At 37.6% G+C, this 26,962-nt stretch overlaps 1 protein-coding gene across 1 annotated transcript; it reads left to right on the forward strand.

The window, feature by feature from the left end:
* The first annotated feature begins 83 nt into the window (after nt 1–83).
* On the forward strand, nt 84–25,882 carry LOC126293374 (dnaJ homolog subfamily C member 9). Its single transcript, XM_049986576.1, has 5 exons — nt 84–568; nt 646–798; nt 2,571–2,684; nt 10,448–10,659; nt 19,145–25,882. Exons 1-5 carry the CDS (start codon nt 475–477, stop codon nt 19,364–19,366), a joined length of 795 nt encoding a protein of 264 aa, XP_049842533.1. The 5' UTR covers nt 84–474; the 3' UTR covers nt 19,367–25,882.
* The last annotated feature ends 1,080 nt before the right edge of the window (nt 25,883–26,962 follow it).

Raw genomic sequence — 26,962 nt, forward strand, 5'->3', positions numbered from 1 at the left:
GCAACAATTAGTTTAACAAGAAATTAAATGACTAGTGTACCGGACGATTTCCTTCCCCCGCCACCCCCACCCGGCCAAAACCCATAAAAATCGAAACAACGAAAATTTTCTCACCTCAACAATTCAGATATATTTTTACTATATTTCACATTATATGAATATTGTCTTCAAATTTAAAATGAGATATATATTGCAGCACTGGTACCATATATTTTTTCAGCTATTTATTTACAATAATGACTACCCATTACATGTTCAGTATTTCTCAGCGAGATAATTAATATATGTAATACTTCTGAAGTAATGAATTGTGTGAATAAAAATATTTAAATATCTGTCACGTTTCAATCGCATGCACTTCCGAGTTCCGACTATTATCGATAAAGAACTCGCTTCTGCTTTGGCGCCTAAAATCTGAAGGAGTAGTTAGAAGTTTGGTTGTACGCTGCAAACAATTTCGTGTTTACACTGAACATGCCTAGTCTAGTTGATTTGTGTGAAAAATACTTTGGGCACAAAGACTTTTATGATGTTCTACGTATACCGAAAAATGCAAATGAAAAACAAAGTAATAATTGATTTATAACCTCAATAGTTCATTAGTTGACATTTTACATCCCAATGTAATAATGATATTTTTTGTAGTTAGGAAAGCGTACCATAGGCTGTCTCTGCTTGTGCATCCTGATAGAGTGGAAGAGCAAAAGAAGGCAGAAGCAACGGAGAAATTTAAAGTTTTGGGAAAGGTTCATTCAATATTGAGTGACAAAGAGAAGAAAGTGGTTTACGATGAAACAGGTATTATCGCTCAGCCCTGTAGTTTTACTTACTGATCCATATTATGATGTATTTTAGTTCTACGTTCCATTAAAATGACCATACACATGTTGGACTTAACGTTCAGAACATGGCATCATAACTAATTTGGTCTGAATTGTATGATTCGTTGCGCTAGTGATTGTTCACGTTGGGTATTTCCTATCCTTAATAAATGGTACTTTGTTTATGACAGGTACTTCTATATTTTTATGAAATTCACGTCTTACATTGCGTTTTTTCTATCTTAAACTTCCTTTTTACCTAATTTTACTGACGGTAGTACGGCTAGTCCAGACTTACATTATTGAAAAACACATATTTCATTCAAATTAGTCATAACAGTAGGAAAAGATACAGAGGCAAAAAACTTTTCTGCATCTTAACAAACTGCGTTGTAAATAAGCAAAACAAACACCCCGACCCACAGTGTTAACTATACGTTACTGCCAACGTTTATGAATGTTTATCTTCAGTTGTCAAGAGCTTCGACACATTCGAGGAGGTACTCATTTCTGTTCAACACACTCTAGACAGCTAGTATCGTTTTCTTCATAGGGAAGACAGTATGTGGTTCACATCCTGGATCTCCCCACAGTTGCCCTGTGTTGGTATGAACTGAGTTTTATGGAGATGTGCATAGTAGCAGCCATTTCAAAGCTCAGTGGAGTTACATGTCATCTCAATTTCCAGTGTACCATTGTGCATTTGATATATAAGAATGGATTTGTCTGTATCAGATGGTCTTGTCAGATCTTTGGTCTTCTGCTCCTGTTCCATTTGTTCTTGACATATCCATGACTAAAAGCAATTAGATCCCCAGCTGGAACACACCTCATGTTCCATTCATTACCACTTGATTAACCCAGTCCTTGCAATCCTAGCACAGCTCTTGGTCTGTGCAAATAAGACTTTTTTAAAAAAATGATTCTTCACATTTCTGCTGCTGTAGGAGGTATTTGATATGGCAAATATCAGGTCGTTCTGACTGTCAACATCCTCCCCCCAGCAGTTACCACAAACATTTTAATTTGTACATACTGCTACTCATATAGAAGTTCCTAAACCATTGTAACATTGCCATTCACTCTAGTGGTTTGTAGAGCATTGTCAATTATTCATGAAGTTACGCCCACCTGCTTAGCCGATGGTCGTGTGCTTGCCTCCCAAGCAGTGGGCCCGGGTTGGAGATTTTCTCCATTTGTGGACTAGGGACTGGGTGTTGTGCTGTCCTCATCATTTCATCCTTATCACTGGCACGCGAGTTGCCCAATGTGGCGTCAATTGCAGTAAGACTCAAACTCAGGGGCCAAACTTCCCCGGATAGGGCGTCCCAGCCAGCAATGCCATATGATCGTTTTATTTTTTCGTTTCTTTGCATTAGACAAGCAAAGTCCCAAGAAATAAAAAAAAATAAAGTTCGAAATATAGCTTTATAGCACAGAAACAGTGTGGATAACTGATATAACAGCATTCATATTAAATGGCACAAGTAGACTTCTGGTACATAAATTTGACATGTTTGTATTATAGTTTCTCATTTTTCAAAAAGAATGAGTTGTATGTATAACCTTAGTTTATTAACCTTCCTAAAAATGGTTTACTCAATTAAATCAGTGTAGCATATCATATGTTCAATATTTGTAATGTATTATACGTAGTGCTTAAGCATTGAGCAATTTTCTGCTGATAATATGTGCTACGTAACTATATTAGTTGGTTGTGCATAATGTAAAACAGTTATTCTCTTGCAGGATCATATGATGAGGAAGATGAGAAGGCAGAGAGAGATTGGAATGAGTATTGGAGACTGTTGTTCAAGAAAATCACAATTGAAGATATCAACAGATACAAGAAACAATATCAAGGTATAGATGGATTGCTGTTTCACTTGCTGATATACATATTTTTTGTGTGTATACAGGTATATCGGTGCCGTGCCGTACTGTACTGATTATATTGAACTGGGTCTAAAATATATTGGACAAGTCGAGGCCCACAGTTAGTCTATGTAATGTGATGAGTAACTTAATGTGAACTATAGGTAGCTGGTTTATATTACCAACTGTGTAACTCAGGGCTTAGTTCCAGTTGTAGGTACCATTTCTAATGGTTTACAGGAGAAACAAACCACTATACTTAGAAATCAGCATTTCATATAATTATAGACCAGATTTAAAACACTGTCATAAACCAATAATGAAGGGGTATAACCTTATGTTAAAGGCTTAACAAAGTAAGAGGTGTTTCAGAGGTGGAAACAGTGTATGTCTGGAGGCAACATAGCTCATACACGCAAATTACAACAATATTTGTCCAGTATTTGAGAATCTGAACATTTATCAACTTAAACAAACTTTTCTTTCTAAACTACTACGTGCTTACTTGTTCAACATCAGACATTAAACGTTATAACACATTTGTAAAGTAATCAAGGTTTGAAGCTGTTTTATGCATGCTATTTGTGTAATAATATGTAAAGTAAATTTTATGTGGTTATTTGCAATAAAAGAAAAGTGTACTCTTAACTTTTAAATGCAACTACAGAAACAAGTAACTAAACTTCAAAGTTGTATTATATTAACACAGAATGTAGTGTCAGTCAATGAATATTTATTTTTGCTTTGTAATTTCATGAGACAGTAAGATAAAATAATAATTTAGATCCGAATATCTGACAACTTCATTATTTTTTAAAATACGAATTCCAGGGTAAAATGTGTTGTGAATTTTTAAGTTGAAACAAAACAGTTTCAGCTATTAATGGTAAAGTATCTCAGGATACAGCCACACACTGCTTTACTTCGTAACTAAAAACAAACTTCAAGGAGATTATATAGGCTAAAACGGAATATTTAAAAAAAAATCAAGTAACAACATTACAGTGAACGTTTAAACATTTTCCTTTTATCACAATTCCTCAAAGGAAATATCAAAAATCAGTCAAATAAAGCATTACTGTTTTTCTTGCACAGCACACTCTGCATGCAGCAAAAGTAGAACTCCCTCATCTGACTGTCAGGAGACCCAGCTAACTGGTTCTTTCCATCTGTATGTTCCAACATAGTTTCACCATTCAGATATCTTTCATGTACATAGAAGTTTTGACCTCTGTTTTGATTGGCAATGATGTTCGGGGTTTTTTGCCAATTTTAATAGACTGCACTGTCAGTGTAAAGTGTTACAGGTTGTCCCGTCATTTCAACTAATTCACTAAATAAATAACATAACCAAATTAAATCTTTGGCCTCTTCACTTGGTGATATAATGTCTGCTTCAGTTGTATAAATAGCCACCACCTTCTGCAACTGACCTGTCCATGCTACAGCCCCACCAGAGAACTTTGTCCATGTTGGCAGTTGTTGAATGTCTTCTCTACTTAACCACAGTGAAATCAGCATCCCTGTAAATTCTCAAATTTTCTTCTCTATCATAAGTAATATGATAGTTAAATGTACATATCAGCTACAGGATTATGGATTCCCGTCCTTGGTAGTATTTGCGTAGTTCAGGCAGCTTTATTCACTGCAAAAGTTATTTCTGGACATGTTGCTATTGAGAGGGACATAAGACATAAAATAGCCTCACAATAGGGTGCAGAGGATGAAACTGCTTCATCTTGGACATTTTTCTTCACATCCAACTAGAGTTGAAATCACATTGGATTCTGCCATTAAATTTTTCCAATGTTTGTTTCACGTATTTTATTTGAGTTATCGTAATTGCTTCATCTTCAGTTTGCTTTATTTTTATGTCAAGGAAACTGTCAAGGGTCCCCACTGTTACATCAAATTCACGTAGTAAATTGTTCAGAAAAGCAGTAATTTCATCATCATTGTCTTATGTCCAGGATCTTGTTCAGAAATTAAATTCTGCTTTATTTACCATTAGAACTGAAATAAGTGACACTTCAACACGAAAAGTAGTCTACTTTGCATATTTTCATATGCTTATGTCGTATGGTATTACTTTTTGGGGTAATTCTTCTGATTTAAAAAGGGTATTTTTGGCTCAAAAACGGGCTGTTTGAGCTATATGTGGTGTAAGTTCGAGAACCTCTTGTTGACCCCTATTCAATAGTCTAGGAATTCTGACATTGCCCTCACAGTATATATTTTCTTTTAATGTAGTTTGTTGTTAGCAATATTAGCGTATTTCCAAGAGTTAGCAGCTTTCACTCAGTTAATACTAGGCAGAAATCCAATCTGCATGTGGAATGCACATCCTTGACTCTTGTGCAGAAAGGAGTGCAGTATTCTGCTACATCCATTTTCAATAAGCTACCACAAGACCTCAAAAATCTTAGCAGTAGCCCAAACTCCTAAGTCTAAACTGAAAATTTTCCTCATGGCTCACTCCTTCTATTCTGTCGAGGAGCTCCTGGAAGAGCTAAAAAGTTAAACAAATTCCAGTGTTACATTGTTGATTTTCTTTATTTAAACTTATGGCTTGTCACCTGAGTATGTATTTTTATATTTCATTTTATCTGTTTCTAATATCGTGCTGTAATTTCATGTATTGACTCGTTCCATGACCATGGAGATTTCTCCTTAATTTGGTCCCATGGAACAATAAATAAACAAACGATTAGACCATCATAAACATAGATTTAATACGGTTAATAATTTAATAATAAATAAATACGCTTGAAGTAGTAAATGAGTTTTGCTATTTGTGGAGCAAAATAACTGATGATGGTCGAAGTAGAGAGGATATAAAATGTAGACTGGCAATGGCAAGGAAAGCGTTTCTGAAGAAGAGAAATTTAACATCGAGTATAGATATAAGAATCAGGAAGTCTTTTCTAAAAGTACTTGTATGGGGTGTAGCCATGTATGGAAGTGAAACATGGATGATAACTAGTTTGGACAAGAAGAGAATAGAAGCTTTCAAAATGTGGTGCTACAGAAGAATCCTGAAGATTAGATGGGTAGATCACATAACTAATGAGGAGGTATTGAATAGAATTGGAGAGAAGAGAAATTTGTGGCACAACTGACTAGGAGGGGGGATCGGTTGGTAGGGCATATTCTGAGGCATCAAGGGATCACCAATTTAGTATTGGAGAGCAACATGGGGGGGGGGGGTAAAAATTGTAGGAGGAGACCAAGAGATGAATACACTAAACTGATTCAGAAGGATGTAGGTTGCAGTATGTACTGGGAGATGAAGAACCTTGTGCAGGATAGAGTGGCATGGAGAGCTGCATCAAACCAGTATCTGCACTGAAGACCACAACAAACCAATTCTTTTGTAATGTCTTATTTTCCTTTTATTTTCAACAGAACCAGGATCTGCAGCATTGTTTTGACAACCTGCTTCATTCATGACTCCCATAAAACATTTATCACAGCAGCGTGTTGCTTGTCTGAGTCTATGGGGACTCTGTTTCAGGACACATTCAGTGTATTATTTCTGAAGCCTTTTGGTTGTTCCATACACACTTCATCCTGAAGTATTCCATTCAGAAAGGCCATCTTCACATTAGATTGTTTAAACACCATCTCCTTCGAAGGAAACTATCAGTAGCAAAACTCAAATGGTGTCATAACATGCAGTGGAACTATGTGTGTCTTCATAATAAATTCCTGCTTGTTAAATATACCCTTTAGCAATTAGTTGGGCTTCAAAGTGAGTGCTTCCATCAGCTGCAACTTCTCGATGTAGAACCCAGCAATTTTGAAATGCCTTGGCATTGTGGGATGTTCAACTAACACCCACATATTGTTTCTCTTTACTGCTTCTATTTCTTCTTTAATAGTTTGTCCGTTTTTCTTTTTCTATGGGCTGCAATATGTCAAAAACAGTTTGTATCTATTTGCAAGCACTAACTTTTGTCAGCATCAAGAGATCGCTGCTTTCTGTCCAGGCTCGTTTTCTTCGTTGCCTCCTGTTCTCCAGTTTCTTCATCAGAAAATTCAGAGGCTGTTGATTATATAATATTGTCATCTGAGAATTGACTTCTTCCAGAATCAAATGCATTAAATTTTTCTTCACTTTGGCCTCCTCCAGGGGCAGACTACTGAGAAATGTCAGACTTGATATAATCATGAAGCAAATTGCAAACTATTTCTGGCTTAAATTTTACACCTTCACTCAAGACCACTTTCTTTTTGGAATGATCCGGACTCTTAATCCATCTTTGTTATTGGCATATCCAACAAGTTGAATAAAAACAGCCTTTTCATTAACCTTTGGATGAAAATTTTTGTTTGTATGAACATAGCAACCTGTATCAAAAACTCTGCTGTGATCAAGTTTTCCAGCTTGAACCATAGCTCATAAGGAAATTTGACCGGAGCTGCAGACCTAGAACGATTTACAATATAGACTGCTGTACTGTAATCTTCTGCGCATGATCCTGTTAGTAGTTTCCTTGCATTCAGCATAAAATGTGCTGATTAAAAAATTGTTCTATTTTTAATGTTCGGTCACATCATTTTCTTCAGGAGTATAGATAGGGTGGAGGAATCAGTAATTCTGTTCTTTTATCCATGAGCTGTTCTCTAGCTCTGTTGTTAAATTCTTTACCTCCATCTCATCTAAACTGTTTAACCCCTCAGGGAGCTCGCGCACCATTCGCTCGCTCGCTCGCTCGCGCGCGTGCGTGCGTGCGTGCGTGCGTGCGTGCGTGCGTGTGTGTGACGCACATAGGGCCCAAAGCTATTGCAGCCCATTCTTCCTTCTCAGGCTGCACTTCCTTTCCTGTGCCCCTTCCTTCCTACCTTCACTCCTCCCCTACTGCCTCCTCCTTCCCTTCTCTTGATGTTTCTACTTATCCACCTAGTCCGTCCCTTCACACCAGGGGGCTCGCCACTCTTTGGTGGGTTTGTGCTTGGCCACTATGGGGCCCCAGCCTTTGCAGCATATTTACCTTTCTGTGCTGCATGTCTATCATCTTGCTATTCTTTCTCCTCCCTTGGGAAACATGTCTGGGGTTTTATTGGGGAATGTTCCGCATGGTCTGTCGCCGACATACGAACAGTCTCACCACTGTTTTTCATTTCCTTTTTTTCCCCCCCTCCGCTTCGGCGTTTGAGGTTTCTCTTTTTCTTCCTCCCTGTGCCCTCCTGAAGGCAGGCCCATGTGGCTGACACACAACAGGTGACTGAGTAACACGTTATTCCCAGCCCCAGGTAGACAGGTAGGGTTTGCACATACCCCCTGGTATAAGCCAGGTCCAGGGAGGGGTGACTGCGTAAGCTGCTACCTTCCCAAATTACCGGTTGGTCCCTCGGTCAGATGTTTGTGAGGTGTGAACGGTGAACAACCATCACCTAAGGCAAGTGTGCCCCCTTGTCAAGGGTTTTGTCCAGAGCATCGTACTCTTTGCTTTTGCCATTAACCCTATAACGGCCTGTATCCTGCCAGGCATCTCCAGTCCCCTTTTTGTTGGCAGATTTTGCCATCTGTTGCAGTTCTCTGTGGACTTATCTCCTCTAGCGGTGTCTTCGGTGATGTCTTGATCATCTTTACTCCTGGAGCATCGGCAGTGGCTTTCATTTCTCCACTGACAAAACCGCCTGTAAGAATTTCTGGCGGCACAATTGGTCTCTCCCACCTTCTTAACATCTAGTGTGTGTTGCTCTTCTGTTAATTGAAACCATGAAATTCCTGGGGCTCATGCTCAATAGGAAACTCTTGGTCTTCCCATGTGTCTTACCTGACAATCGTTTGTACCGGTCCCTTGTCCGTTCGAAACTAGACTATGGGTGCTTTGTTTACATGTCTGCACGTCCATTCCTCTTATGCCATCTCAGCACTATTCACTATCATGGCATCTGTTTGGCCACTGGTGCCTTTAACACTAGCCTGGTTGAGTCTTTATGCTGAAGTTGAACTAACACTGTCCTGCTGCTGTGACTTTCTCTTCAGCAGGTATGAATGCTGTTTGTCTGCCTTGCATGGCCACCCATCCCATCAGTGATTCCTTTGATCACCAGTATGGGATGTGTCCCTCTTCTCTGTTACCTCCTGGAGTCTGCTTTTGGCACTTGCTCTGGTGACTTAACTTTACACTACCTCCAACTTTCTTGGTGGGTGTGAACCATTCACCACCTTGGCTTTGTGAAGCAGCCTATGTTAACCTTCATCTTCATTAGCTTGCTAAGGACACTACTTCAGCCTTGCTCTACAGCCTCAAGCTTCATGACCTTTGTGTGGAATTTCGCAATAGTACCTTTGTACACTGATGACTCTTGGACTGACCATGGTATCGGGTGTGCCTTTGTCATTGGCACCCACGTCTTTCGATATCAGCTTCCAGCACACTTATCAGTATTTAAAGCTGAGCTCTTCGCCTGTATAAAGCCATGGAGTACATCCGGCACCACAGACTTTTCAATTGTGTCCTCTGCACAGACTCACTCAGTGCCCGTCACCTTCAAAGTCCATGTCCTGTACTCCCCCCACCTCTTAGTGCAACGGGTCCAGAAAAACTGTCTCTTGCTCACTCTTGGTCGAGCCACTGTGATGTTTGTGGGTTCCTGGTCATGTCGGCCTGCCATGAGACGAGGCTGCTGCCAAGGCTGCAGTCCTCGTACCTCAGCCCACTAGTTCCTCTATTCCCTCCAATGATCTGTGTTGCCCTCTGTCAGGAGGTGGTGTCCCTTTGGTGTCACCATTGGTCCTCCCTTCACGGTAATAAACTCAGGATTATTAAGCCTCTCCCAGAGGCTTGTATGACCACCTCTAGGTGGTTCCGCTGGCAGGAGGTCATTTTAACTAGGTTGCATATTGGGCACTGCCTTTTTAACCATTGTCATTTGATAAGTGACGATCCCCCACCACTTTGTACACCTTGTGCCCAAGTTTTAACTGTCCATCACTTCCTGGTGGAATGCCCATTTTTAACTGTTTACGTTTTTGCTTGGGTTTGCCATCTGAGTTATCGGCCATTTTAGCAAATGACCCACGGCCTGTCGACCTTGTTTTACTTTTGATCCGTCAGAGCAGTATGGCGAAGGCCATTTAATGTTTAGTTTTGTACCTTCATTTTGGTATGGTGTCTTTTGTAGTCCTTTTTCCGTGTCCCTGTCTTCTCTTACGTCAATTGGAATTGACGTATAGTTGTTTCTTAACTCCTTTTTGTCTTCGTGTTCAATTAACTGCATCAACTGTCTTAAAAAACATAGTTAAGAGTAAGACAGTGGGATGAATGGTGTATGTTAGCTGTTTCCATTATCTGTAGTAGTATTGCCAAGGTGGTTTTTTTTTTTAAGTATACATTGTAACCTTTGGCAGTGTCTTCTGCAGAAATAAATAAAAAGGGCAGAAGAATTGCATTTAGTCCAAAACTAGAAACTTCAAAATAGTGCCTCAGTGTACATTCATATTGACTATGAAAGTCTGCATTGTGTTATAACACTTTTAATTGCCCAACAGAAAATATAGTTTAGTATTAAGTGTGTATCAAAACACATTCCCCCTGTGTAAAATTGCTGCTTAGATATTTCAAATTGTTGTTCAGGTGTTTTGAATTTGACGCTGCATATATTTCAGCTATCTTCACTGGTGAAGAAACTTCACAGCGCATTTAGGCAGCATGTTAAACTTTTATTTTCATGTATTGATTTTTAAAAAAAATGCCTGTTTAACACTTAGTGCTAATACCGCTTAAACAAAATTGCAGGCTCTGAAGAAGAGTTATCAGACTTAAAACGGGCCTATACTGATGGAAAAGGTGACATGGACTTCATCCTGGAATCTGTACCATTTAGTAATACAGAAGAGGAGCCACGCCTTCGCTCATTGCTGCAGGGAATGATTGACAGTGGCGAAGTTCCCGCATTCCGTGCATTCACTCACGAAACTCCTCGCAAGCGAGAGCGGAGGAAGAGGAAGGTGAGTTCTAAATAACAGTAGGCTGAAAAATGAGGATCGAGAGACAATGGGGTATATGCCAGCAGACCAATGACATCATTGAGTTGGCAGAGTTAAAAGCCTGGAGACTTTATTGGTGGATGTCTTAACATTGCAACAAGGAAACATTATCAAATCAAAAACTAGCAAAGTAATGGGACATCAGTGTGAATAGAGGTGTTTGCGTGGTATTCTTGTAATAACCATGAAAATCTGATTTCAGAGAGAAAGTATTGGTTTAATTAGTGATGTAAATCTTCTTGACAAGTTTGTTAGGCTTTGCCATCTAGCAATGAGGCTGTCGCCTAATGTAACTTTAGACATAGTGGTAGAGTACAGATCAGTCGAACACCAAAACTTTCATTAAAAAGAAGAAATAGTTCCAACAGTTACAATATTTGTCAAAGCAGACCCACAATCCTGCAGTCTTCACTACACCTGCTCTTACCAGCAGGTTTGTACAGATCTGCTAGATGACGAATCCAGCATTGCTAATGCATTCATTTTGCCACTTTTCCGTTAGAATTGGACCGAGTTTGTAGCGCAGTGTTGAAAAATTTCATTTCCATATATTCCTGATAACAGTTTGAAATTGCGAAACAGTCGTACAAAGAAGTATGTGTAATGTACAAATGTGTAGTACAGTATCTGAATAAAGAAACATGATCCTGGACGGTTTCTGTATGCTGTCCACGGATATGTGCATGTCTACAATTTGATTTTGTAAACGTCTCAATGGCAAAAATTCTTCATAGCCGGTTGTTTCTGCCTAGATCCATTTGCACTTTGCAGAAGCACTTGTCAGAAGTGCTGCCAGATGTTTCAGATTTCCTTAAGTTGATTCAACTGTAGGAGTGTCTTACAAGTAAAGAATAAAAATTTTGTACATGGCTGCACGTCCAGAGACTGTGAATAGTTAAAATTGAAAGAAAAACAGCCCTCGGTCACTATTTTAACAAATTAACCTGGTTTCAACACTGCTAGGAGTGTCTTCCTCAGAATTTAAATCAAAGAATGGTCTGCATACTATAATATGGTCGCAGAATTATGATAGGGAATCATCGTGAAAGTTGGCAGTACTTATGCCATTTATAAAATAATAAATATGCGTTTTTAGTCATGATTCTTTGACCGTGTTATAGAATATAGACCATTCTTTAATTTAAATTCTGAGGAAGACACTCCTAGCAGTGTTGAAATGAGGTTAATTTGTTAAAAATAGTGATTGAGGCAATTTTTCTTTCAATTGTAAAGAATAAATGTGTTAAAACTTCATCCATAATGTAGCATTCTCTAAGTATTTATGACATACCTCTCGAGTTATGTTCTATACAATGATACATTTGCTTAGGTACAGTCAGTGGCATATTTAGATACTGTCTGCAAAAAATGTTGTGAATAGAGTTAGTAGGAAAGATGTACTAAATTTAAACGGCATGGGTAAGCCTTTGTAGTAGACACTGTTGCAGTATTTTGCATGCTAGATTTCTTAGACTAGGATTGCATAATAGCACAATCTTCATTGTTCAGATGTTTTAAAGTGAACATGAGACCATTTCTAGTGTGTAAGATTCTGTGTTATTCCTTATAATGGTAGAGTAGAGGAGACCAGATTCTTCTTGGACATATTTCACTATCTTTTGACGATTCTGCTTCACTTTCATTTTTTTATATCCAATTTCTTCTTCCCAATTGGCCAAGTTGTCCGGAACATCAGACAAGACGTCCGTGCATTCATTGTAAATAATCATATTGTTTCTTTCGTGTGCCATAATGAAACTGCACAAGTACTTGTAAAAACAAAGAACTTGATGTAACTTTTTGTTACCTAAACAAAACACCAATAGAATGAAAAAGGTACTAAAGTGCTGTCACCAGCCACTGCGCGATACTAAGCACACAACACCACCGTGGTGTTGCCGGCCAATGAGCGATACTGTGCACACAATACCACTGTGGCATCGCTGGCCATTGACCGCTTTTTCGTGCTTGACACCACTGTGGTGTTGGCAGATGGCAAAGTGTTAAAATTCTGGAGGTTAATCACCAAATCATTTACAGCAAAGTGCCAGAGTTGAAAGTGCTCCTACAAAACAGTAAAGCTTACATATACAGGTACAGAAAGCTGGTTGAAACTTGAAGTTTACAGCACTGAGATACTTGGGGAATTTTAGGTGTATATTGAAAGAATAGTGTAACAGGTGAATGGAGGTGGTGTATTTGTCACAGTAGACAGACATTCAGATCCACTGAGATACAGATTCAACCAGCCATATGAGATTGTTTGGGCTAGACTCAGTAACAGGGGCAGGTGTAAACCTGTAATTGGAATCTTCTATCACTGGACTCGTCTCCAAATTTAACCAAAATCTTTAGGGAAAACCTCATTTCACTTAAGTTTCTTGATCATACTGTAATTATTGGTGGAGACTTCAGACACCCCATAGTCAATTGAAAAAAAATAGTTTTATTTGAGATGGGCATGACAAGATGTACTGATAAACATTACTAAATACATCTGAAAACTATATAAAACAGGTGGTTCAGAACCCCAGTTATGATGGAAATATCAGCTCTTAGGCTACAAATAGACTTGACCTTATTGAGGAATCCACATTGAAACTGGTATCAGTGACCATGACAGTTGTGGGAAAATGATCAGTTAAGTACAAAGAGCAACTAAAACAGGTAGGACGTGTGTTTAGAAACTAAATAAAAAGACAGTAATGTTATCTCAATGAGGAACTTGAAATTTTAGTGCAGGGCAGGAGAATTTGTAGGAGCTATAGCTCAAGTTGAAAAGAATGGTAGACCATACAGTGGAGAGATATATAATTAGTAGAACAGTTCATAATGGCAGGGACCGTACATAGGATACAGTCACTGTATAAAAAAATATTATTGCATAATATGTGTAAAACAAACCATAGGGTTATGGATGGATAGATTCTGAATGAAATGCGTTTGGCAGTCAAAAGAGCATTGTTTGAAGCATTTGATCACTACTGTAGCAGAATATTGTCCAATGATCTTTCACATAACCAAGGAAATTCTGGACTTGTGTAAAGGCTGTTAGTGGCACCAAAGTTAGTGTCTAGTCACTAGTGAATGGGACAGGAACTGAAATAGAGGGCAGTAAAGCAAAAGCTGTAGTGCTTCACACAGTTTTTAAGTGTTCCTTTGCAAATGAAAATGCAGAAAAAGTCTCAATTTAATTCTCATACTACAGAAAAGATGAGTGAAATAAGTTTGTAAGTGGTGTTAAGAAGCAGCTGAAATTTTTCAACTGAACAGATCTCCAGCACCCACCCCAATGGAATACCTACCAGATTCTATACTGAATTTGTGACTGGGGTAGCCCTCTTCTAACTATACACGTCCCTCAAACAAAAAACTGTGCCCAAGTCGTGGAAAAAGCACAGGTCATACTTGCCTACAAGAAGGGTAGTAGAAATGATTAACAAAACTACTGTCCAATATCCTTGCCATCAATTTGTTGTAGAGTCTTGGAATATATTCCGAGTCAAACATTGAGATCTCGAACAAAATGACCACCTCTATGTGAACCAGCTCGGATTCCAAAAGCATCGGTACAGTGAGACCTAACTTTCTCATTTATAACATGAGATATTGAAAGCTTTGGATCAAGGAAGCCAGATAATGTGGTATTTCTCAATTCCAGAAAAGCATTTGGAATGGTTGTTTATGCTTACTGTAATCTTTGAAAGCCATTTCCTGAAAGTACGCTCATATGGTGTATCAAATGAAATTTGACTGGATTGTGGACTTTGTGTTAGAGAGGACGCAGCATGTTATCTTGGCAGGAAGGTCGTCGGATTTAACTTTTGGCTCACCTCAGGGAAGTGTGTTGGGACCCTTGCTGGTCATGTTGCATATTAATGACCTTTGGGCAATATTAATAGTAGCCTCATAATTTTTGCAGATGATGCAGTTGTCTATAGGGAAGTACTGTCTGAGGCTGCATAGATATTCAGTGAGGTCTTGATAAGATTTCAAGGTGGTGCAAAGATTGGCACTTGATTTAAATGTTTAGTAATGTAAAATTGTGCTCTTCACAAAACAAAAAGGTACAGTATCCTATGACTATTTCAATGAGTCACAGTTGGAATTGGCCATCTCATACAAATACCAGGGTGTAACAATTTACAGGGATATGAAATGGAATGATCACATAAGTTCATTCTTGGATAAAGCAGGTGGTAGACTTTGGTTTATTGGCTGAATGCAGGGAAAGTGCAGTCAATCTAAAAAGGAGATTGCTTACAGATCACACGTGCAACCCATTCTGGAATATTGCTGAAGTGTGTGGGACCTGTACCAAATAGGACTAACAGGGGATATTGAATGTATAAAGAGGTGGGGAGGGTTTGTTTGATCCATGGAAGAGACAGGGATATGCTGAAGAAACTGAACTGGCAGACTCTTGAAGATTCCCAAGAAAGCTTGCTTACAAAGTTTCAGGAAATGACTTTTAAAGATTACAGTAAGCATAAACAACCATTCCATATGTATATGTCCCATCCCCCATGCACGCCAATGCTCAGAACCCATTGGTAAAGATTTTTAGTATGTTGAGGATACTCCCTTTTAGCACTGTGCAAAAATTTGCAACTATTAGATTTTCCTCTCTAATTTAAGTTTCTTGATTTCGTTGACTGGGCTAGTTCATCAGGGGAAAAAGGCTGCTGCTTCTCAACAGAAAAAAAAATCTGTTGCTGAAAGATCAAATAGCTAGAAGAAGGAAAGCGAGCATAGATTGTTTTGGAAAAAAATGTTTAGAGGAAACTTATGTTTCTCTCGAACAACTCTAAAACCATGACTTGAGCAAAAATGTTCCCCAGTACAAAATTAAACTGCATCGCATTTCTTAAAAAAGGTCCCTTTCATTTTTTCTCTAGGACTAACAATTTCCGCATTTTATTAACCATTGTTAACAGGAACATATTTTACATAAATGCTCTCATAAGGGGAAAACTTGATTGGCAGAATATGCTGACAGGTTTTGTAGTGTATTAGCTAACTTGCTGTAATATGGAGTGCGGATACAATGTAACGTTGAAGTCGGCTACAAATGTAAACAAATGATGACCTCTCATAAAGTACCCTCTGAAAATTAGTTACCAGTATCTTGTGCAGTCCTAATTTAAAACACCCACTACCTAAAAGTGTCGTGGTAAAAATGTCTGTATTACATTAATTTTCGAATTTTAGCGACCAAAGAAATGTACATGTGTATTTTATAAGAGACTATTTAAACATCCACACTTTGTGCCTCCAGAGCTTAACTTTGATTGCAGGTGCACTGATACATAGTTGCATTCGCATGCATGGATTTTCTCTCTCTCTCTCTCTCTCTCTCTCTCTCTCTCTCTCTTTGTGGGGTTTTACCAGATCTAAAATACCAGTAAGGAAAACTAGGCTACATTTTCAATATTTGTATGAAGAAAATAGCTTTCTGAGATAAAATAATTAATCTGGAGCTGAATAAAATTTGTTTTATATATAAATGACATTAACAAAAATATTAAATTTGTGTGCCACTTTTAAGTGCAGTAGGGTTGTATTAAGGGATAAAATTTGGGCATGGGGTGGTGGTGTAACAGGGTAAAAGGGAGGGGGATAGAAGCAGGAGTAAGGGTAGGTCACTGGATTGCATTCCAGCTGAAATATTTTATCAGAGTAAGCTCTATTTTCGTCACACAAGTATTGAAAATATAACTTAGTTTTGCTTAGTGGTGTTTTACATCTGGTGAAATGGCATTTGTTTGTTTATTTTGCATTTCGAGGTAGAATTTGTATCTGTATTCGCATTAATTGCAAATGGGGACTTTTCAGGTCCCTAATAATATGGTATTAAGCAACATAACACACCTTATTTCTAAGCTGTAGCTGACAGTGTATCCTCAATTAGGCTTTGTTCCGATTGAGGTGCACAGTTGATTACCATCTGTCAGTCCAAAGGCTGGTGTAATGCAGCTTCCTAGGCCAGTCTTCTCGTGCAAATCTTGTAATAACTGCAAAATTACAGTAACCAGCATTCTTTTGTACCTGCTTGTTGTAATCAAGCTGTGGTTTCTCTCTAAAAATTCTTGCCCCTCACACTTCCCTCCATTAGCCAGCTACCAATTTCTTTATGCTCCAGAATGTGTCATACAAAGATAATCCCCATTTTTTAATCAGTGTGTACAGTGAAGTTAATTTCTTCCTGATTAAATTCCATACCTCTTCATTGGTTACCCAGTGTACCCCACTAAGATTCAGCATCTTTGATTAAGCTTTGTGTACAACCTTGTTGTGTGTTTGTCTACGCTGTTGCCATTTAATGAAATGCAGGATTTTTAACTTTCATTTCTACAATTAGTTTCTTGATTAATTTCACACTAAATATTTATGGAACTGACTGGCTGAAAAACACCCCATTGCTCAGACTTTGTTTCATTTTTAATATCTTCTAAATTGTATAACAAGATAAGATTTTATCTTCTTAGTAAACTGTTCGCTATGTATTGGACTTTAAATGGGATAGTTGCCATTGACTATTATTGCTCATTAACCTTCTATGGACAGAATTATGAATTAATAAAGACAAGATTCTAAATGCCATATTTGTCACTTAAGGGGTCACAATGTACGTATGTTGGTGAATGTACAGTCATATTTCATATAATATATTTTGCAGCTATTAAAAACAAAGATTCCAAGACTTACCAAGTGGGAAAGTGCCGGCAGACAGGCACATGAACAAAACACACAAACACACACACAGAATTGCTAGCTTTCGCAACCGATGGTTGCTTCTTCAGGAAGGAGAGGGAAAGACGAAAGGATGTGGGTTTTAAGGGAGAGGGTAAGGAGTCATTCCAATCCCGGGAGCGGAAAGACTTCCCTTAGGGGGAAAAAAGGACAGATGTACACACACACACACACACACACACACACACACACACACACACACATACATCCATCCGCACATACAGACACAAGCAGACATATTTAAAGGCCTTTAAATATGTCTGCTTGTGTCTGTGTATGTGCGGATGGATATATGTGTGTGTGTGTGTGTGTGTGTGTGTGTGTGTGTGTGTGTGTGTGTGTGTGTGTGTGTGCGAGTGTACATCTGTCCTTTTTTTCCCCTAAGGTAAGTCTTTCCGCTCCCGGGATTGGAATGACTCCTTACCCTCTCCCTTAAAACCCACATCCTTTCGTCTTTCCCTCTCCTTCCTGAAGAAGCAACCATCGGTTGCGAAAGCTAGCAATTCTGTGTGTGTGTTTTGTTCATGTGCCTGTCTGCCGGCGCTTTCCCGCTTGGTAAGTCTTGGAATCTTTGTTTTTAATATATTTTTCCCATGTGGAAGTTTCTTTCTATATATATTCAATGCTCAGACTGACATTACAGTTCTGCCCAATAATTAATGTACTTTCTTTGTGGTTTGCCATCTTGCATGTACCTCTTTTCACACACGATTTGCCCATGTCCAACATTGTCTTGACGAACAACCTTCAAGCTAATTGGTTTCTATGCATGCATTTTTTCTTATTCTGTGCATATTCAGTATCTATGCCTAAAGGTAGTCTTCTCCTCTATCTCCCATTAAACATCCTTTTTCATTCTATGCAGGGCATCAGCTATTTCAGATTTGAACTAACAGTTACCTCTGCTTATTTTTGGGTACACAGAGTTGTGGTCCTGTGCAGTAGCCACGCATTTACTAGCTTCGTATGAATCTGATGTTCATTCTATATAAAGTGATTACTGAATCTCACAGGTCTGCTCCTCCCACACACACACACACACACACACACACACACACACACACATTGTAGGGTAGAATAATTGGTGGAACATGGACTTCAGGCCTTTCTTTGACCTTCCTGTCGAGTCAGTTCACCTTATTTAATGGTATCACTAAAGGAAGCACTGATGAAACAATCACTCCCTCCATCAGCCTCACAAGTGACAAAACTCTACTTTTCATAAAATACTGAGAAAAAGATTGCTTGTGAATGCCTAAGTTGTGATGTCTAAAAAATACCTTCTCGGATTCTGTGAGTAATATTTATTAAAAACTTTTATCAAGATATATCTCATAGTTACCTCTGTCATGTGGTTTTTATTTTTCAAGATCATTAAAAATATATATCCCCAGCTGCAATACACACATCCATGCTACACTGAAATCCCAAGATGTGGCTGTTCCAGTAGTTGGTGAAATTCTCACAGTGCAGTGCGATCTCTCCTGTGTACTTTCATTTAAAGTGTTAACAATCTGCTACGCATGGCGACTGTGAGACGATGCATCTTGCTATAAAAATATGGCAACATGTTACCAATTTGTCAAGCTTGTCCATAGAGGGTTAAAGAAGTGTTTGCTTTCATTTTTCTGTAGATTTTTAGGTGCTTTCCACTATATTCATATGTACAGTAACCCCTTTCAAATTTTTAAAGTGGGAAAAAGAAGCACAAGAGGCAGAGAAAATGAAGGTGGAAATGAATATGGAAGACGGGGAGGAAGGACTAAGAGCCATAATCCAGGCTAAGCACGCACAGAGGACTGTCGACGCCGACGCGTTCTTCGACCACCTGGCAGCGAAATATAGTGGTGGAGGTGGTAGTGCTAAGAAGAAAGGCACGCGACAGCAGCCTGCGAGGAAGCAAGCCAAGAAGTAGTGAAGCCGTGGGCTGTGCAAGAGCGGAGTGAGGCTACAGACTGAAAACAAATTTATTTCTGGTGTATTTTATCAATGTATAACTTGCTAAAGCATTGTTTAAGAACTTGTTTGACCCAAATCTGTCACACATAGTTTACTTTGAATGAAAATGTAATTTGTGGGCCATGTTATACATTTGTCAATTTCTGAACATTATGAGATAAGGTGTGTGTGTGTGTGTGTGTGTGTGTGTGTGTGTGTGTGTGTGTGTGTGTGTGTGTGTGTGTGTGTGTGTTTTTGTTTGTTTGTTTTGAGAACACTCAGAGAGAGACTGTAAACTGTTACTTGTAGTTATACTGCCAACTCAGACATACTGTTCTTCTCCTTTGGTTCACAAATACTTAGTTAAAAATTAGTACAGTTTTCACTTTAAAAATGAGTTCTTAATGTGATTAAGTTCACAAAAAAGATAAAAACTGTGATACAACTTCACTGTCCTACCCTACACTTGGACCACCATCGTATATTGTGCAGTGTGAGTTAGTGTTATCTTTGTGTCTGGCTGCTTTAAGTACAATGAAATCTTTAAAAGTGATTATTTTACTTTGTAGTACTAGCCTTGAATCATTCATGATGATCTGAAACAGCAATAAGGGATCTTTCAAGCACCTGGGAAGTACTTGAGGTTCCACATGTTGTGTGAAGGACACAGCACTGGAAACGGAAAGTGTGATTTGCAATTTTAAATTTGAAAGCACTGGCATAACTTTAACAAGATTATGCATAAAGCATTGTGGTTATCCAAACAGTAATTGTATTCTGTGATGTGTTGTTAGATTTGACAGATGACTGCCAGTCACCTGTGGAGACATTCTGTCATAGATTCTCACAGTTTATAGCCATTATGTGTTTACACTCTGGATTGATATCGGTGGATAACCATATACAGTGAAATCCCACTTTTACCCTTTTCAAGGGACTTTAAAAAATGGTGTAAAAATACAAGAAATAACTTGGTTACTTTTATGCCCCCGCCCCCCTTGCATTTTTGTTGTTTATGTATTATATATGTAGATAATAGGCATAAAAAGTACTTGTCAGGGACTTGTTTATAATCCAATAAAGGCCATCTGAATTTTGTACTATCATCAGCCACTGATGTGACTAGAACTGGTAACTGTGTGGGATGTAGAAATGTGACTTAATTTCATTCATTATAATCAATGTTTTTGGTAAGCCTGCAATTGTCATTCATTATTTAACAATGAATCAGTGCACCAGTTTCATTTTGTCATGTGTAACACAGTGCATTTTGAGAATTAATTCTCATTGTCATCTGTAAATTGACGTAAGTATTTTGTTTGATGTTTGCCTATGTGCTGTTCTGATTCCCTTGTGCTGTAGTCATATTTTTGATGTTGTAAATACTTAATAAGGATTTGCAGTGGACGATGGGAATAAATTCTCAAAACACATTTTGCTATGAATGAAAAAAATGTGTAACTCCTGCAGTGTGTCATTAATTGAACCATAAACATTTGAACAACGCAAAATGTGAAAAGGTGTGAAAGTGCTGCAAGTGAACAATGAAACTCGGGGAAATATGTTAGAGGTGTCGTCATGATCACAAACTTACACATGCACATTAGAGATAGTTTAAAAATTGTCATGGTCGGTCATTATTTGAACAAACATAATTACTCCCATTAGCCAACACACTAAGTAGAGTTAGGAAATGATAGAAGATAAAACACAAATTGCTCAGACTTTCCACTGATTCAGATTTGTTGAGTACAGTGCTCTGGTGTCACAGAATGTTTGTAAGCTTTACTTGAAAGCCAGCACCATGCGAGTGTCATTTCATATCAATAGAGTCAACTTTTTCTCCACCAGTGTTGTTTCATGAAGGGTAAATCACGGGGAAATTAATAATGTTAATCCAAAATCATGAGTGAATTAACATTGTAAACATAGGAAATTTGATGAGTATGATATAAAAATTATGATAATGGTGGGGAAACAATAATTCGGAGAACGTTAGGGCAGGGTTACTCTGTTATTATTTAATAAGCACACCACCAGATGTTCTTGAGTTAATTTACGAAAGAAAATTATACAAAGTGTAATATTTGGTCTTGAGTAGGTTTATGTAAGTAGAGGACAGAATGCTACAGTGAAGGGATGTGTGGTTTGGTGTAGTCAGTTGATATTGTTTAGTCTCCTGTTCTGACATTTTACCACCTCCCCTTACTTCAGAGAACTGCTAGCAACACTTGTTTACCACATATGGGGAGTGACTGTTTTGACATGATTTTATCAAGCCAAATACTGTCAACTGGGTGTACTTGAGAAACTTTGAAAGCACACAGAAAATCTGATAGTTGTTCAAGAAGCAAAACTTTCATCTGCTTTCTAGCTACTTGAAGCACTATTGACTGACAATTAAAGAAAAGTTGCATTTTTGAACTCGAGGACAGGAAAGTTAGTTTTATTCTGTCCCATGTTACTCCCAGGTTGGCTATATTGGGGCAGAAAGCTTGAAATATCAATTTTGTTATATAATCATGTAATGTTTTAACTAAACGATAATATTGACTACATTAGGGACCGGGAAATATTTTGAAAATAATTTCATTACTACGTTTTAAAATAACATTGTTAAGTGGATATAAAAGAAACATAAACAAACAAAATTTAGTTCTTATCACTCGGAAGGATATTTCTCTCTTCACTGCCTTTGACATAATACAATTTGAGCAATAGAAACTACAGAAATGCCATCATTTGGGAGAATAAACACTTTGTTTCCATTATAATGCCTCATGAACTCGCACCCACATGATCCGTTGTTAGCAATGTGTCAATGATGTTTTTGCTGGTCTGTCTTTTTGTTCACTTAAACAAAATCTCCACATTGAACTGATAAACACTGCTGCTGAATATATGGTGTTTGTGCAAGAGATTCATTCACATCATTGTTCTGGGTTTGTTCTATTGTTCACCACCATTTGCAACTCAATACTTGCAGAGAATAATATTCTTCCTGTTTTTCAACTGAAGGTTATCACCCTCCTCTTTGGTGGATGCCATAAACCCTTATTGCTACTTAATTTTTCCCCCCTTTTGCTTTTCTCCTTTTCTTTACAGAAGCACTTATTGCTGTCTCAAAAAAAATCAGATGTCACACTTGATCATGGAGAAAGATCCAATTTTTCTCTCTTCTTTATAGTTGAATGTTTTGCTGGTTTCCTTGAGGTGCTCTTCAAATGTGTTATTCCGTTTTTGCATTTGGTCTTCAGTTATGTGCTACGTTTGTCGTGGCTTTTTGTGGTTTAATGGGATGTATGTCACTTGGCTTCAAATCCACTAAACAGGTTTTGCATTATGGAGCCCTGTTACTTCTCAAGAGTTTTTTAATAACACATTGAAAATATCTTTACGGAGTGAGGCATGATATTTGGCTTTCCACTCCTCCAATACCTCCCTCCATTTCACTTCCTCCCAGAAAAAAACATTAGGTCAAAATGCATACTAAAATGAGTTGTTAGGAGGCAACAGCACAAGTCATATGATGATCTGCTTACAGTCTTCTGTTACTGTCGCTGATATATGGCTTGCCAAATTCTCCTATTATGAGAGGGTCCATCACATACTTTTTTAGATATGGAAGTGCTGTAGGTAAAACCAGTCCTCAAAACTTGCACCCTCAAACAATCCTGATCTTGAGCAATTAAAATGAGTTCCCTTTTGTCCACCTTCTATCCATGTATGGTATAGCTGTTCTGATTTGTACACAATGTATTTAGGGAGACAATATCAAGATGCTGTAGCAGTAAAAATTACTGCTGTGCTTGATTTTGAATTGATGATTTTCAGGATGCTTGTATTGTCCTCTTACAGTGACTTTTTTTCTTCTTCTTCTTCTTCTTCTTCTTCTTCTTCTGTGAGCCACCTGCCATGTTCATTTTGTCATAATTCAATATATCATTTTGCAGAATTCCACTGAATGAAACTTTCAGCTCTTCAAAATATGATTTTTATTGTATCTACACTTACAGCAATTTTCCATCTTTTCAGATTCTCAGAAAATCTAATTTCAATTTTCTTCCTGTTTGAAAATAATTTTGTCCATTGTACACCACAAATATTAATTTCAACTTCTATGAAGCCCTTCTTATCAAACTATTTTGACAATAGGCTAACATTGAATTTGATTAAAGTGGTGCCCCATTTTGTCGTTGCATGAAGCTTTTCTGCCAAACAGTAGCCCTCTGTAATGTTAAGAGCAGGAAGGTGGCCATATTTACCCACATTCTTATACTTCATCTTCCTTTTGAGAGTACTTTCTGGAACTCCATATCTTTCTACAGCTTTCTCAAGACTAAGGTTCTTACTGTCCTCTTCCCATATTTCAATGATTTGAGATGAAATAAACTGTAAAAATTGAAAAGGAAGTATTACCGTGCTTTCCTGTCAAATGTCGATATGGACCCAAGTAACACATAATGAACACATTTGGAATGAATGAAAATAATTCAGAGATAATATTGAGTGGCCACATTGAACTTCATTGTAGCTGTAAATCACAAACGAGGTTAGAATAGGACATGTAAACAAAACTTCTATCTCTAATAACATAAGAGTGAAAAATTAACATTACCTCCTGTACTTAAAGCAAAAACATTGTCCTTCAAATATTGTTGAATCACTTTTTAGCAGGCTTCGATATATGTAGGAATTACTACAGCCATTTATGCAACACAGATTCATAAAAATATAAAAACTTTTCAAAATCCTTTTATCAGTGATTCCAATACTTAAAAATACAAATTTTGGTCAACGTTACCCCTGCTGTTCCAAGTACACCCAGTTGATGGTACCTAGTTTTCTCACTGTTTAACATCTTGGCTCTAATGGTTGGTACAGTTATTGGTGACTGTTCTAATAGCACAAGTTTGCTCAGTAGCTATTTTTCTGAGAAGCAAATTTGTAGTCTTGATTTGCATTAAATATTGTGGCTTATATTTCTTTCTATGGATCGCATAATAAACAAACGCCATATAAGATTGTAATGTTTCCTACCTTTTTTTATTCAAGATGTGGATTGTTCTGCAGTCAGATTGTGCTGTGTATACTGTAATAACCCATTAACAAAGTTGAAACGAAATTAATAGAAAGCCTTAATAATCTCTCAACTACTTCACAAGTTGCCCAAAATGTCAACTTATCCAGCTCCAGGCAGTTGCTCATTACACATCAGTACAGCACTAGTGGAAAAAGACATTTACATTTGTTGGCAGAATCTGGTGTGCAGCCTATTGACACAATACTCTCCTAAAATTGTTTCCTGACAAGGTCGGCATGGGGTTGTTATCAGTATTATCAGGTTTCTGTTCAACACAATTAATATTTTCAATCTTCAAAAGAAGTTCGATTAATAGAAAATTGATATGTGAACTTGTATTGATTTTTTGTGGTTTGAGAGCTGGTCAACAGTTGTGATATAGGATGTTTTGCCTATTTTACATAACTGATGTGTGCATTTGTCGGTAGCATATGTTTGTGATTTTTTACTTATTTTATTAATGACAATATTATGAAAAGGATAGATTTCTGCTCACCATGTAGATGTTCAGTTGCAGAAAGGCAGAACGAAAAGACAGCTAAACATTTGAGCTTTTGGCAACAAGGCATTCTTCTAAAATAAGAAACATACACACAAGCACAACTCACGCACATGATCACATCTCTGGCCACCAAGGCCTTGTGACCAAAAGTTTAAATGTGTAGCAGTCTTTTTGTTGTGGCTGTCTGCAATGTGGCGTCTCCTCCGTATGGTGAGTAGCAATCTACTGTCATTACTCCAACCTGGAGGTTACTTCGTTTAATTTGTATTCATGTTATTTGCTGATTGCCACGCTCTCTCTCCAGGCTATATTGCTAAAATTTGATTCGTATGTATCTAAAGTTTCCTAAAAGTAACTTGTGTATTAAGTCATTGTTCAAAAAATTACCCTTAAAGGGCAAGAATTTTTTTCATAAACAGCATGATGAATTTTCTTTTATTCAAAGACAGTATCTTTGATGAGCATTAAAAGATACTATAAGATTGGAAATGAGGAAACTGAGCCCAGTAAAATGCTTTAAATTACCATTTATATTGACAGGGTAAATATTAACTAATATCTTACAAATTACCAGCTAATTGATAAAAACAAAATTAGGGCACGAGTACACTTAAAAGCCCAAAAACTTTTTAGAATTTGATTAAGGGTAAAGCTTTCTAGTCTAAAATCTGAGTTTCTCATGCATTTACAGATTGAAAATCAGAAGAGTGGCAGCTTGACTTTTTGTTACGGTGTTCTTAGTGAGATTAAATTTTACTCCACTATTTGTCATATGATGAATGTAACATACAGATACTGAAATATTTCTTTATGTGCTGTGTATACGTAATGCATGTGAAACAGGAACTGTAGATCTTGACGGATTGTAATGTTAAATGTTTTTGTCAATAAAATTATTTTCATTTATACTTATGTCCTTGTTATGCAGTTAGCTCAGTACCCGTCTTTCACTGTCAAACATAAACAGATTGTATAAAATGGTATGAGCTTCCCATCTAACTTCCAGCATCTTTGTAGCACAACACTTCAAAAGATTCAAGTATTTTCTTGTATGAACTGCTTATTGTTGAAGTTACACTTCCATGCAATGCCACAATTGCGACACATAACTTTAAGAAAAATCTTAGTAATACCTAAATTTAATGTCACCTGTGGACTGTGTATGTAAACTGATAACTCCCTTCTCCAGTATGCCAAGTCTCACAAGGGCCTCCAGCCAGTTTTGTGTGTTGCCTTTTGGATTGAAAGCATTAGTGTCAGAATTCATTGTAACAAGTGATTAGGCATTAGGCCAAAAAATAACTATATTTAATTCAGTATGTAGATGACTTACTGCATCTCTGACCCAGCAAGAACATATTTATAGTAAACAAATTGTGTTCAAAAAATTGAATATTTAATCTGGGAAAGACCAAATTGGGCAAGATGAATTAAAATTTCTAGAACACATTGTGAACAGCAAGGGAAAAACCAGTAGTTGTTGGACAAGTTTTTCACTCGTTGGGCTTAGTTTCTTCAAGAGTTCAATTTAGAGATACAGCAAAATTCAGTGGATGATGCTTTGTTGTGACTGCAATTGAACGTGGAGAGAACAAGTGGTATGACCTCTGACAAACCATTACAACTTGTATTTTTTACGGAGTGAGGGTAGGCATGAAATGAAACTACTGAAAATATAAAAGAGCAACCAGCTGCTCTGTGGCTCAGTAAAAATGTACATAAGTTAGAACAATGAGAGAGGAAAAGGGGATGAAATTTGTACTTCGTGAGGGTTTACCGTTCAGTTGTTGGGTGCAGAAATACCATGTTGGTGAGGGAAAGCATACCTAATGACTGGTACCTTTTATCAGGTATGTTCATACAAAGTGTGGTTTCTTTGTGCTAAAGTACCTCAGTTATATGAGTAAATATTAATATTTTAAAGGAATGGCTCAGAGGATAAGTAACATTTTAAAAACTTGTGAAGTATGTGATAAAGCAGATCTAAG

The sequence above is a fragment of the Schistocerca gregaria genome, chromosome 10 (assembly GCF_023897955.1).
Source record: "Schistocerca gregaria isolate iqSchGreg1 chromosome 10, iqSchGreg1.2, whole genome shotgun sequence".
NCBI classification, from domain to species: Eukaryota; Metazoa; Arthropoda; class Insecta; order Orthoptera; family Acrididae; genus Schistocerca; species Schistocerca gregaria.

Bases quoted from the DNA above. Each gene is read 5' to 3' on its own strand.
- LOC126293374 (XM_049986576.1), top strand. From the start codon at position 475: ATGCCTAGTCTAGTTGATTTGTGTGAAAAATACTTTGGGCACAAAGAC. The intron at 569-645 runs GTAATAATTGAT...TATTTTTTGTAG, and splicing joins AAATGCAAATGAAAAACAAA to TTAGGAAAGCGTACCATAGG. The intron at 2,685-10,447 runs GTATAGATGGAT...ACAAAATTGCAG, and splicing joins ATACAAGAAACAATATCAAG to GCTCTGAAGAAGAGTTATCA.